We start from the raw sequence: 13,716 nt of genomic DNA, 5'->3' as shown, positions 1-13,716 counted from the left end.
TGAGAAATCAACATTATGAAAGACAGAGAAATTAACATTCTTTTAAGTGACTGTAAAAATATGTAATACACATATTGAGAAATTAACCAATCAGTAAAGGGGAAAATAAGCTTTCTCTCAAGTGAGAGTGTAAACATATGGGCCAAACAGACTGAGAAATTAATGGTCTGAAATAATGGTATATTAACGTTCTTTCAGGTGACTGTAAACATATGTAATACACATACTGAGAAATGAATGTTCTGACACACAGAGGTAAAATAAACAATTGCAAGGTACAAGACACACAAGTAAAATAAACAACATGACAATAACAAATCATCATTGCACAGGTCTCAGAACACCATAGGTAAAATATACAACCATGACAACAATGAATCAATGACATACAGGTCTTAGAACACCACAAGTAAAATAAACAAGCATGACAATAACAAATTAATGACATCAGGTTTCAGTACACAACAAGTAAAATAACCATGACAACAACAAACCAATAACAGACAGGCCTCAGAACACCACAAGTAAAGCAAACCACCACAACAACAAATTAACAATGTACAGGCCTTAAAACACCACAAGTGAAACGAACAATAACGACAACAATTAATCAATAACATACAGGTTTCAATACACCACACGTTAAATAAACAACCCCTACAACAACAAATCATATAACATACACGTTTCAGTACACAAGTAAAACAAACAACCATGACGACAACAAATCAACGACATAGAACACCACATGCAAAATATACATCCACAACAACAACAAATTAAAGACGTACAGGCCTTTTGAACACCACAATTAAAACAAACAACAGCGACAATAACAAATTAATGATATCCATGATCACAACGAATTAATTATGTACAGGTTTTAGTTTTCCACGAGTAAAATAAACAAACACAACTACAGCAAATTAATGTCATCCACGACAACAACGAATTAATGATGTACAGGTTTTAGTATAACACAAGTAAAATAAACAAACAAAACTAAAGCAAATTAATGACATCCACAGCAACGACAAATCGATGACGTACAGGTTTTAGTATACCACAAGTAAAACAAGAGAGGCAAGGCCTTCAAGACTCACTTGTGATACACTTAAAAAAAAATCAAGCTTTTTATATATTGAGTATAATTTCAAAATGTAATGTTTAAGATGAGAAAGATCAGTTAGCAAATTAACTCCCCTAGCATTAATTACAGAGTAAATTCCCTTTTTTACTATCTGCACGTTTGCAAAATAAATTTAAAAAAACTTCCATGCTCAGCAAAAGAAGTTCCTGTTTGAACAAAAATGATAATAATGACTGCTCTTGTTGTTGGGTCACATTATCAGATCAAAGTGCCAAGTTTAGAGAATACAAAAAATATAAATATAACAGTAAATGCAGTTTGCATATAATTAGGCTTCATTTTTTATTTTTTTGTGCCCATCCCAGAGGTGCAATATTGTTTTAAACAAGATGACTGGAAAGAACAGAATTTTTCCTATTTTTATGCCAAATTTGGTGTCAACTGACAAAGTATGTGCAGAGAAAATGTCGATGTTAAAGTTTACCACGGACACACAAACACACAGACACACACACACAGACAACCGAACACCGGGTTAAAACATAGACTCACTTTGTTTACACAAGTGAGTCAATAAACAAACACAACAACAGCAAATTCATGACATCCACAGCAACAACAAATCGATGACATACAGGTCTTCCAGGTAATCCGGGCAATCCGTCCTCTCCAACTCCTCCCTTCTGGCCGTCGAACCCAGAGAACCCAGGGTCTCCCATCAGGCCGGGGTAGCCCTTGGGGCCCTGACGTCCCATTTCGCCTGGCAGCCCTGGCAGGCCCGGATCCCCGATCATTCCTTCCAGTCCATTGAATCCGTCATCTCCCATCTGGCCTGGTTCTCCTGGTGCCATGAAAACAGGTATGCATCAGTATTTGTGGTCAGAATTAAAAAAAAAAAAAAAAAATTAAAAAAAAACCAAGAGAGGCAAAGCCTTCATGACTCACATGTGATACCCACTCAATCCACTAAAGGAATCATAAAAAAAAACATATATAAAAAATGAAACTGTAAAGCAGATCATCCAGCAAAAAAGCTGCACATATACTAATGTGACCCTGACCTGTTATCCCATAAAACATACACATTATAACAAAAACAGACCACTAAACTGTGTTAAACGAAGAAATCCAGAACAAAAAAAAACCCCTACATTCTATCATACTTCTACACTTTTCATATGTACCACATTTGACCTTGAACTTTGACCTTTGACCTTGTCTCTTTACTCGGGTTTTGCTTTTACCATGAATAATCATTTTACCAAATTTGATCAAGATTGTTTACAAGACCTCTTTCTTGCACAAAGAATCATTTTCTATCAATGCCATAACATATTTTTGTGGCCTTGACCTTTAACCCCTGATTTTGAATTTCTTTATGGATCATGCATAATACCAAGTCTGATTCAGATTGGATGGAGGGTAACATCCTTTTTCTATTTTTGTCAAACAATTACCTTGACCTTTGACCCATCAACCTGCCTATCATATCATTATAAAGCAGATGAATTCGAAGGTCCTCTTCAAATCTACCATCCTACCAAGTTTGGTTCCTATGCCACTTACAGTAGCTGAGAAAATGCCGACATTTAAGTTTACCATGGACACACACACACACACACACTGCGTAAAATGAGAACATCACTCAAATGTTAGCAGTATCTCCAAATCATATCCAGTGAGAAAGCATTAACACACACACACATAACCACACATACTAACTTTCAAACACACACATGTACAAATCTCTCTCTCTCTCTCTCACACACACACACACACATGCACACGCAAACACACACACACACACACACACACACAATGTAGGTTCTATTTACGGTTTCATTGCTTTTGACAAAATTCCTTATTTCCTCAACTGATCAGCAAAGAAAAGCAATCACATGGAATACAATACAGTACATAACAATACAACACTATACTGTACAACACCATACAATACAATACAATACTGTACAACACCATACAATACAATATTATACTGTACAACACCATACAATACAATACTATACTGTACAACACCATACAATACAAGACTATACTGTACAACACCATATAATACAATACTATACTGTACAACACCATACAATACAATACTATACTGTACAACACCATACAATACAATACTATACTGTACAACACCATACAATACAAGACTATACTGTACAACACCATACAATACAATACTCTAAAACACCATACAATACAATACTATACTGTACAACACCATACAATACAAGAGGAACAGTAGGTTTAACAAACCAGACGATAAAAAATCAAAAATGAAGATGAATCACACAAATACACTAAGTCATTCACACAGAAAGCTGTTCCACATACCTGTGATTCCATCCATTCCAGGCAGACCGTCCAGGCCAGGTAAACCTGGCTCACCTGGTTCACCTCTGGGAAGCTCCACAATGAATGGTTCACCTGCCAAACCTGCCAACATCCACACACAACTCCATACTACAATGTGTGATAGCCAGTCGTGTCCGACTATGACCATCAGAACAGCAGAGGAGGCGAATGCTGTCCCAATGATCTGGGCTAGAAACTGATAATAGTGGAGAATGTCTTGCCCAAGTTACACCCCCACTCTCTCATCCAAGAGGGTTTTAGGACAGTTGACGTTGGGACGGTTCCCAAAGGCCAACCAGCCCCCAAGGCTGCACCACAGTGCAATTTTGCCTCCTAGTTTGAGAGTCATGGTCCTTCACAAAAGACTAAGCTGTAAATGACTTCCCATTGTAATGGAGAAACCGCTGATCATACAGCTCTCACTCTGCTGTAGACCCAACTATACAACAACAACAACAACTACTACTACTACTATTAATAATAATGTGCATTTAATAGCATTTACCCTGTGGCTCTAAGAATTTTTAAACAATACATGCAGTATGAATAAGATGCAAGAATGTAATTTTTTTTAAAAAAGGAAAAAAAAGACAATTGTAAGATAAAAACCAATAAAAACTTTCGAAACAGAAAACTAAGATACAAACCTATAAAAACTTTCGAAACAGAAAACTAAGATACAAACCTATTAAAAACACTTTTTAAAACCTTAATGAACATTCTCCTCTCCTTCCACCCCCTCCCCATTCCTGCTCCATGTGCACAGCATGTTCTCTGAAAGACAAACCGAATCCTGAGAGACTGAGGACCATGAGCCAACCCACGCTTTGAGCATTGACACTGTCGAGGGGACATGATCGAGGTGTACAGGCACCTCTAAGGTTTCTATCATGGCCAACTGCCAAAGTTTGAGTTTGACTGTGGAAAAAACCTCTGGGGAAACATCTTGATGTTTAAAAAGAACTGCCATAAGTTCTAAGTGAGGGGCAACTTTAGTTGCACCGGTACATTCAAGGTTTCTATAACATCCGGCTGCCAAAGTTTGAGTCTGACTGTGGAAAAAAAACTATGGGGAAACACCTTGATGTTCAAAAAGAACTGCCTTAGGCTGAACGTGAGGGGCAACTTTATCTCTTCTTCTTCTTCTGCGTTCGTGGGCTTCAACTCCCACGTTCACTCGTATATACGCGAGTGGGCTTTTTATGTGTATAACCGTTTTTACCCTGCCATGTAGGCAGCCATACTCCGCTTTCAGGGGTGTGCATGCTGGGTATGTTCTTGTTTCCATAACCCACCAAATGCTGACATGGATTACAGGATCTTTAACGTGCGTATTTGATCTTATGCTTGCGTATACACATGAAGGGGGTTCAGGCACTGGCAGGTCTGCACATATGTTGACCTGGGAGATCATAAAAATCTCCACCCTTTACCCACCAGGCGCCGTCACCATGATTCGAACCCGGGACCCTCAGATCGAAAGTCCAACGCTTTAACCATTCGGCTATGGCGCCCGTCAACTTTATCTCAAACAGGGTCATTTCCCTCTGGAACAGTCTGCCAGATAGCGTAGTGACTGCAGCCTGTCAAAGCTTTCAAAAAGCAGTTTGATGACCACTGGAGTGATCTGCTCACCCTGTACTCACCAGCAAGCCAAGAACAGGCACTTTACAGACACTGCGGATGTATCAAGCTCTTTAGGACTGCTGCGCATGTTGCCAAGTATGCAGTTTTATTCAAAAGAATGAAAAGGAAGAATGTAGAATCTGGAGTGATGGCCTGGAGGTAACACGTCTGCCTAGGAAGCGAGAGAATCTGAGTGTGCTGGTTCGAATCACAGCTCAGCCACTGATATCTTCTCCCCCTCCACTAGACCTTGAGTGGTGTTCTGGACGCTAGTTATTCGGATGAGACGATAAACTGAGGTCCCATGTGCAGCATGCACTTAATGCACTTAGAAGAACCCACGGCAACAAAAGGGTTGTTCCTGGCAAAATTCTGCAGAAAAATTCACTTCGATAGGAAAAACAAAACAAAAAAAACTGCACACAGGAAAAAATACAAAAAAAATGGGTGGCGCTGTAGTGTAGCGACGCGCTCTCCCTGGGGAGAGCAGCCCGAATTTCACACAGAGAAATCTGTTGTGATAAAAAGAAAAGAAAAAAATACAAATACAAAACAGGCCATTTGGAGGGGCCTCAAACAATGTCCAAGTCAATATTCAAAAGGAAGTATGGTTCCCAACTCAGAATACATAACCACAAGTACCAGACGCTTCAGGATGAAAAAGGAAAAAAAAACCAAGACTCTTCAGCTGAACACTCCTGCACTGACTCGAAGCAAAGAGCTCTGCCAGTGATGGTGACACGTAGCAACAAAAGCAGTTGTCATCGTTGCCTTCATCATCATCACTGTCAGGGCTCAAAATAGCCAACCATCTGAATCTCCGAAACAACAAGCCTGCTGAAAATTTCTCTTAAACTTGTCCATTTGCTCGTTTAGTGAGATCAACCTGCATGCTTTGATTATTGATATTGGAACTGTAGTACTGTAAAGAACGAAGAGTAAAATCATTTTTATCAGATGTGGCAGACCCCTGCCGGAGTCTGCACTAGTGGATCACGGTTAAGTATGTGTAATTAAATCATTTTTATCAGATGCAGCTATATAAATAAACTTATCATCATTGTTATTAACATTATCATTATTATCATTATTATTATTATCATCATTATTATTATTATTGTTATTAGTATCATTACTATTATTATCATCATTATTGTTATCAACAATATTATTATTATCATTATCATCATTAGTATTATCATTATTGTTGTTAACATTATCATTATCATCCTTATTATAAATACCTTTGTCTCCCTGTGGTCCAGGTATCCCTTCCAGACCTGGGAGACCTTCCTGACCTTTACGTCCCATTGGACCAACCACCGACTGACCCGGCTGACCTTTGCGACCTGAGTCGCCAGGTAATCCAGGCAGCCCGTCCAGACCGTCGTCACCTGGTTGGCCGATGTCACCCTGACACAGAGCATCTCATGAGGCTTGCAGCGTTCACCCCTTGATCTGAATTATGTATGTGTCTAAACCCCTTGCAGTGAACAGATTATACACCAGTGAGAAGCAGAAGAAGGCAGAAGAAAAGAAGAAGAAAAAGAAGAAGAAGAAGGAGAAGAAGAAGAAAAAAGAAGAAGAAGGAGCAGAAGGGGAAGAAGAAGGAGAAGAAGAAGGAGAAGAAGAAGAAAAAAGAAGAAGAAGAACAAGAAGTATGAGAAGAAGCAGAATCTGAAGAAGAAGGAGAAGAAACAGAAGAAGAACAAGAAGGAAAAGAAGAAGAAGAAGAAAAAGAAAAAGAAGAAGATAAAGAAGCAAAAACCAAAGAAGAGGAAGAAAGATTTAAGAAGAACCAGAAGCTGAAGAAGAAGAAGAAGAAGAGGAGGAGGAGGAAGAAGAATGATTCAAGAAACATATACAGCAGCAGCAGAAGTAGAAGAATCAAAGCAACCCCACAGCAAACCAGGACCAAGACAGGTCACTACGAGCCATAAACTGGTCTCACCTTGATTCCCTGGGGGCCGTACAATCCAGGTAAACCTCTGGTTCCCGTGTCACCCTGAGACCCGTCCATTCCAGGTATACCTGGGTAGCCAATGTTACCCTTCATGCCCTTGGGCCCACGGAAGTCCTCCATGTTGGGAGGAGGCAGCTGGTCACCCTGGTACCCTTTAGGTCCTTGGACTCCGTCAGGCCCTGGTCTGCCTGGGATACCCTGGGTACAGTGAGAGAAAAGGGGTTAAAAGTTGTGGTGTGTGGAGGGTGTGGGAGTGCCCTGCATACAGTGAGAGAAAAAGGTTTAAAAGTTATAGTGTGTGTGTGTGTGTGTGTGTGTGTGTGTGTGTGTGTGTGTGTGTGTGTGTGTGTGTGTGTGTGTGTGCCCTGTGTACAGTGACCTCCCGGAAGTAGGTAACCTCCCCCTTGTCCCCCTGGCTAGCGCCCTTTTTTGACGGCAGCCATCTCGACACCTGTTCCTGTGCACTTCATACGACTAAGTTTGTGGTAGTTCTGGGGGAGAGAGAGAGAGAGACAGAAAGAAAGAGGGAGCAAGAGAGAGACAGAGAGAGAGAGAGAGAAAGAGAGAGCAAGAGAGAGCAAAAGAGAGAGAGCGAGAGAGCACTGTCTTGTGTGTGTGAATGTATGCATGGGTGCATGAGTGAATATGATTTGTCAGTGACATATTTCAACTGTCTTGATTTAAGCATTGACTATATATAGTGCCTTGTGTTCTTCCCCCCCCCCCCTGCCCCCCACACTCCCCCACACACACTCTTCCCACCCCACCCCCTCCCACAATACTGCTGTTATACATACTGCTCTGGGCCCCTATGCTAAGAATGCAGAGCGCATATTTCAAATAATAATAAATATTGTTATCTATGTAATTGTTTTGTTGCAGGTAACTCGCAGATAGAGCACATTATACATACCTGTTATCATAATCATGATTAGCAATGTATCTGTACTTTTACAGGTAGAACACATTATACATACCTGTTATCATAATCATGATTAGCAATGTATCTGTACTTTTATAGGTAAGACACATTATACATACCTGTTATCATAATCATGATTAGCAATGTATCTGTACTTTTACAGGTAACTCGCAGGTAAAACACATACCCATAATCATGATTAGCTATGTATCTGTACTTATACAGCTAGAGCACATTATACAGACCGGGCATAAATACTGTTTTTCAGTGTTGTTTTGACACATATCAAACGTCACTTTCTCAACCAAAATGGCGGCACAGTCTTACTCGTTGTGGGAGGCAATATAATTTGTGACAAAACGAGGTTCAGACTTTAAACCTGACCTAGACACTGTTGACAAGTTTTCTTATCATTTTTTATGACAAAGACATGCAGTTTGTACCAGACAATGATTTTGAAAGTGACGACAAAAGTTTTGCTGACTAGCCTTAGTCAGCACAGTACACATTTTTCTGCTTTTCAGTAACCAGTGACATACTCTGAGATATTTATAAAGTATTCATAAGCATCTAAGGAAAAAATGTTTTAAAAGTTAAAAGAATTACCATAAAGTTCAGTCTATAAGCCGCAACTTTTACTCCCAGCTTCAACCTCTGCGGCTCATACAATGATGTGGCTTATTTGAGGATTTTAACGATCCCAGGAGTGTCACATTCTCGTCTATTCTTAGCTGCCCTTCAACTCACCAAAATCATGATTTCTGTTCATGAATTTTTGGATGAGCTTCAGGTTAGAGTGCTAACTGTTCACGTTTTAAAAATCAAATCCGCACACATTAAAGCCTTCAGATCAGCATTCAGTTCAACTCTGCTCAAGCGCACACCCTCATCATGCCAAAAACACGATGTAATGCCTATGATGCAGCCTTCAAATTGAAGGCAATCGATCTAGTAGACGACAGTGCAGCGACCTCCACCTTGTGTTCATGTTCATCAAGTAAAAGCGAGGCTGAAGTCAGTGACAAGATGGTGGAGGAAGCTGTGCTGGTTTATCTTCAACTCGGACACTGAAGACAAAGATGTATGTGTAATTTGCATGTCTGTGTCATTTTGTGAATGTATGCTAAATATTTCAAATATGGCCAAAATATCCAGTCACAGCAAAATGAATTTGTCCGTTTAACTATGTCTCCATGGAGTTAATGTATCAGCACTGTTGCAAGTAACTCACAGGTTGACCGTCGCGTCCCTGAACACCTTCCAAGCCAGACTCTCCCGGTTCTCCCTTCAGACCCATGAACCCGACAGGACCGTCACTGCCAGGGAGACCTGTCATCCAACAATGTTTATAGTCAACAACAACAATAATAATAATAATAATAACATCAACAAGAGCAGTTTGGATTATACTCCCAGTTAGGTGATAATTATTTATATACTTACTGTGTCAAACTGATGCAAACCAGGCCTATCAGTTTGCTTTGTCAAATTTTGCTCAGCTGACAGTGAAAAGACGCCTAGCCATGTCTGGTCTGCTCTAGCCAATCAAAGACCTAAAAGCCACTCTCTGGCCAATCAAAGACCTCTAAAAGCCACTCTCTGGCCAATCAAACACCTCTAAAAGCCACTCTCTGGCCAATCAAAGACCTCTAAAAGCCACTCTCTGGCCAATCAAACACCTCTAAAAGCCACAAGTGCTGACTCACTCCATGGCCATCAAGAAAAGCCCCATGTGAACCATGGCAGAGACAACAGGGACAGACAGGGTGGGCATCTGAGTTTGACATGGTAAGTACATATCACCAAACAGGGAGTCATATACTGTACCATGTCAAACTGATGCAGAGTTCAAAGTAAATGGGGGAGGGCAGCGCCTAGTGGTTCGCAAGGGGAGCCCTTGTAACAGTAACAACTGTGTTAGCCGCAACATAGGAAATCCCCTTGGAACTATCAGCCTGGTCATATGGAAATCCTTGAGGTAGAAGTTGATGAAGGGATTCTCAGAGGACCAGAAGGCTGCTTCAAAAACATGCTGCAGAGGCACATAATGCTGAAAAGTGGCTGAAGTGGCTATTACCTGCACTTCATGTGCACTGGGATTCAAACAGCTGAGATCTAAGGGGGGAAAAAAAGAGGCAATCTGAAGGGGCAGAGTCAAATCGAAGACAGAGGAAGTACAAAGGTTATAATATCAAGCCACATACAACAAAACAGGCCAAATGAACATGTTTAAAAGCCCCAGAAAGCTAAGGCACAGCATAAAACTTGACAAGATGGCACTGACAGCCATGGCCAAAGGAATGAGTCAGCGCTTGTAGCCTTTAGAGCAAACCAATAGGCCTGGTTTGCATCAGTTTGACATGGTACAGAATATGACACCAAAAGTACATTTAAACAGGGCTTTCAAACCATGACTACACTCATCTCTTGCACAGTCCTTTCTTACATGTTTGTGGGCTGCAAATCCCACATTCTATCAAATGTAAGAATGGGCTTTTTTTACGTGTTCATTTAACACCAACATGTAAGCAGCCATATTCGGTTCTCAGGGGTGTGCTTTCTGAGTATCTTCCTGCTTCAAAACCCACAGTACGCTGACATGTGGATAACTGGATCTTTAATGTGTGCATTTCACCTTTTGCATGCGTACGTTCATGAAGGGGGTTCGGGCACTGATACTGATCCACTTTCCTTATTCCTGCTTTTGTATCTGTGGTGGGATTTTACATGAACGAATGTTTTTACCCTGCCATACAGGCAGCCATAATCTGTGTTCGGGTGTGATTCACTTACCGCTGAAGCCAGAGTCACCTGGGTCACCAACAGTGCCGGGCACTCCATTGGGACATATGCCACAGTCCTCACCCGGCAGACCTGCAAAGAATATGATGATGGTAATGATGATGAGCAGAAGAAGAAGAAAGAGGAAAGAGGAGGAGAAGGAAGGGGAAGAAGAAAGAGGAGGAGGAGGAAAAGAAGAAGGAGGAGGAGGAAAGAGGAGGAGGAGAAGAAGAAGAAAGAGGAGGAGGAGAAGAAGAAGGAGGAGGAGGAGCAGAAGAAGAAGAAGGAGGAGGAAGGAGGAGGAGGAGCAGAAGAAGAAGAAGGAGGAGGAGGAGCAGAAGAAGAAGGAGGAGGAGCAGAAGAAGAAGGAGGAGGAGGAGCAGAAGAAGAAGGAGGAGGAGGAGAAGAAGAAGAAAGAGGAGCAGCAGAAGAAGAAGAAAGAGGAGGAGGAGAAGAAGAAGAAAGAGGAGCAGCAGAAGAAGAAAGAGGAGGAGGAGAAGAAGAAGAAGAAAAAGGAGGAGGAGAAGAAGAAGAAGAAAGAGGAGCAGCAGAAGAAGAAGAAAGAGGAGGAGGAGAAGAAGAAGAAAGAGGAGCAGCAGAAGAAGAAGAAAGAGGAGGAAGGGGAAGAAGAAAGAGGAGGAGGAGAAGAAGAAGAAAGAGGAGGAGCAGCAGAAGAAGAAGAAAGAGGAGGAGCAGCAGAAGAAGAAGAAAGAGGAGGAGGAGAAGGAAGAGAAGGAAGAGAAGGAGGAGGAGGAGCAAAAGAAGAAGTTTCAGTTTCAGTTTCTCAAGGAGGCGTCACTGCGTTCGGACAAATCCATATGTGCTACGCCACACCTGCTGGGCAGATGCCTGACCAGCAGCATAACCCAGTGCAAGTTGAGGCCTTGAGTGCATGCGTATATATTTGTGTACCTATCAGAGTGGATTTTTCTACAGAACTGTGCCAGAGGACAACACTCTCATTGCCATGGGTTCTTTTTCAGTGCGCCAAGTGCGTGCTGCAAACGGGACATTGTTTTATTGTCTCATCCGAACTGCTAATCTGATTTTCCAGTCAAACTTGGGAGAAAAGGCAAGAGCGGGATTCTAAGCCACACCCTCACGGATTCTCTCTACTGGCGGCTTCGCATCTTCACCACTCTGCCACCCTCCTCTGGGAAGAAGAATAAGGATAACAGCAACAATAATAATAAAACAAAAGCTTACAGCTGGGCCAACAGCAAAGTAAGAGCTGTATGATCAATGGTTTCTCCACTGCAATGCGAATTAATTTTACAGCTTATTTTTTTGTGAAGAGCTGTGACTCTCAAACTAGGAGGCAAGATTGCACTGGCTCTTAGTCCTGCAGCCTTGGGGGCTAGTTGGCCTTTGGGGATCATCTCAACACAGACTGTCCTAAAGCCGTCTTGGCTTGTGAGAGTGGGATTGTGACTTGGGCAAGACAGTCTCCACGATAACCGATAACCAAATTCCAGTTAAGATAGTTGGGCCAGCAGTAACCTCCTTTGCTTCTCTGATGGTCATAGTTAGACACGACTGACTATCATACTCTTTACTCTAACAATCCATTTGCTCTTTCTCTTTACTCTTGCATTCCATTTACCACAACCTACTTTTTACTCTCAAAATCCATATGCCCCCAACTATTCTTGCAATCTATTTGTCCAATCTATTCATCACTCTTGCAATCCATTTGTCACACCTATTCTTGCAATCCATTTGCTACTCTCTGCGACCCTATTTGCTCACAACTACTCCTACAATCCAAAATTCCCTGCCCTTAATCACCACTCCCAATCCCTTCCACACCCACACACCCACCATCTGGACCAGGAAGGCCAGGCAGGCCGTCAACACCAGGAAAACCAGCACCACCGATCTCTCCACGCAGCCCCTTGGAACCTGGAGGCCCCGGGAATCGAACCCCAATCCCTGGCTCTCCCTGAAGGCCGTCTGGACCAGCGTCTCCGGGCAGACCAGGCAAGCCAGGCAATCCGTCCAATCCGGGCAGACCTCGGTCTCCTTGGGGACCCTGCACGTTCTCTCCGGGCTCCCCCTTCTCTCCGGGTTCTCCGGCCAAGCCAGCGAAACCCGGGAGTCCATCAGCTCCGTCCTCTCCAGGCAAACCTTCATGGTGGTGTGAAAGGTGGTGAGGTGAGAATGGTATGAAGAATGCGAGGTGAGAACAGGTGGTGAGGTGAGAAAATGTTACAGGTAGTAAGAACGTGACAGGTAGTAAGAATGTGACAGGTGGTGAGGTGAGAATGTGACAGGTGGTGAGGTGTGAATGTGACAGGTGGTGAGGTGAGAATGTGACAGGTAGTGAGGTGTGAATGTGACAGGTGGTGAGGTGAGAATGTGACAGGTGGTGAGGTGAGAATGTGACAGGTAGTGAGGTGTGAATGTGACAGGTAGTGAGGTGTGAATGTGACAGGTAGTGAGGTGTGAATGTGACAGGTGGTGAGGTGAGAATGTGACAGGTAGTGAGGTGAGAATGTGACAGGTAGTGAGGTGTGAATGTGACAGGTAGTGAGGTGTGAATGTGACAGGTAGTCAGGTGAGAATGTGACAAGGTAGTGAGGTGTGAATGTGACAGGTGGTGAGGTGAGAATGTGACAGGTGGTGAGGTGAGAATGTGACAGGTAGTGAGGTGTGAATGTGACAGGTAGTCAGGTGTGAATGTGACAGGTAGTCAGGTGTGAATGTGACAAGGTAGTGAGGTGTGAATGTGACAGGTGGTGAGGTGAGAATGTGACAGGTAGTGAGGTGAGAATGTGACAGGTAGTGAGGTGTGAATGTGACAGGTGGTGAGGTGAGAATGTGACAGGTAGTGATGTGAGAATGTGACAGGTAGTGAGGTGAGAATGTGACAGGTAGTGAGGTGAGAATGTGACAGGTAGTGAGGTGAGAATGTGACAGGTGGTGAGGTGTGAATGTGACAGGTAGTGAGGTGAGAAT

The 13,716-nt window shown here is 42.4% G+C and overlaps 1 protein-coding gene across 1 annotated transcript in view; it reads right to left on the bottom strand.

Annotated features, from left to right (window-relative positions):
- The window catches only part of LOC143275202 (uncharacterized), a 75,544-nt gene that overhangs the window by 33,220 nt on the left and 28,608 nt on the right, over positions 1–13,716 (bottom strand). The window contains exons 16-22 of the mRNA XM_076579173.1: positions 12,580–12,885; positions 10,771–10,851; positions 9,209–9,306; positions 7,044–7,253; positions 6,337–6,505; positions 3,446–3,547; positions 1,726–1,931 (exon numbers count right to left, since the gene is read on the bottom strand). Of these exons, the coding sequence (XP_076435288.1) occupies positions 1,726–1,931; positions 3,446–3,547; positions 6,337–6,505; positions 7,044–7,253; positions 9,209–9,306; positions 10,771–10,851; positions 12,580–12,885 (1,172 nt within the window). The remainder of the gene's footprint in view (positions 1–1,725; positions 1,932–3,445; positions 3,548–6,336; positions 6,506–7,043; positions 7,254–9,208; positions 9,307–10,770; positions 10,852–12,579; positions 12,886–13,716) is intronic.

This window comes from Babylonia areolata, chromosome 30 (assembly GCF_041734735.1).
Source record: "Babylonia areolata isolate BAREFJ2019XMU chromosome 30, ASM4173473v1, whole genome shotgun sequence".
NCBI lineage: Eukaryota > Metazoa > Mollusca > Gastropoda > Neogastropoda > Buccinidae > Babylonia > Babylonia areolata.
This window is presented reverse-complemented; position numbering and strand designations above follow the sequence as displayed.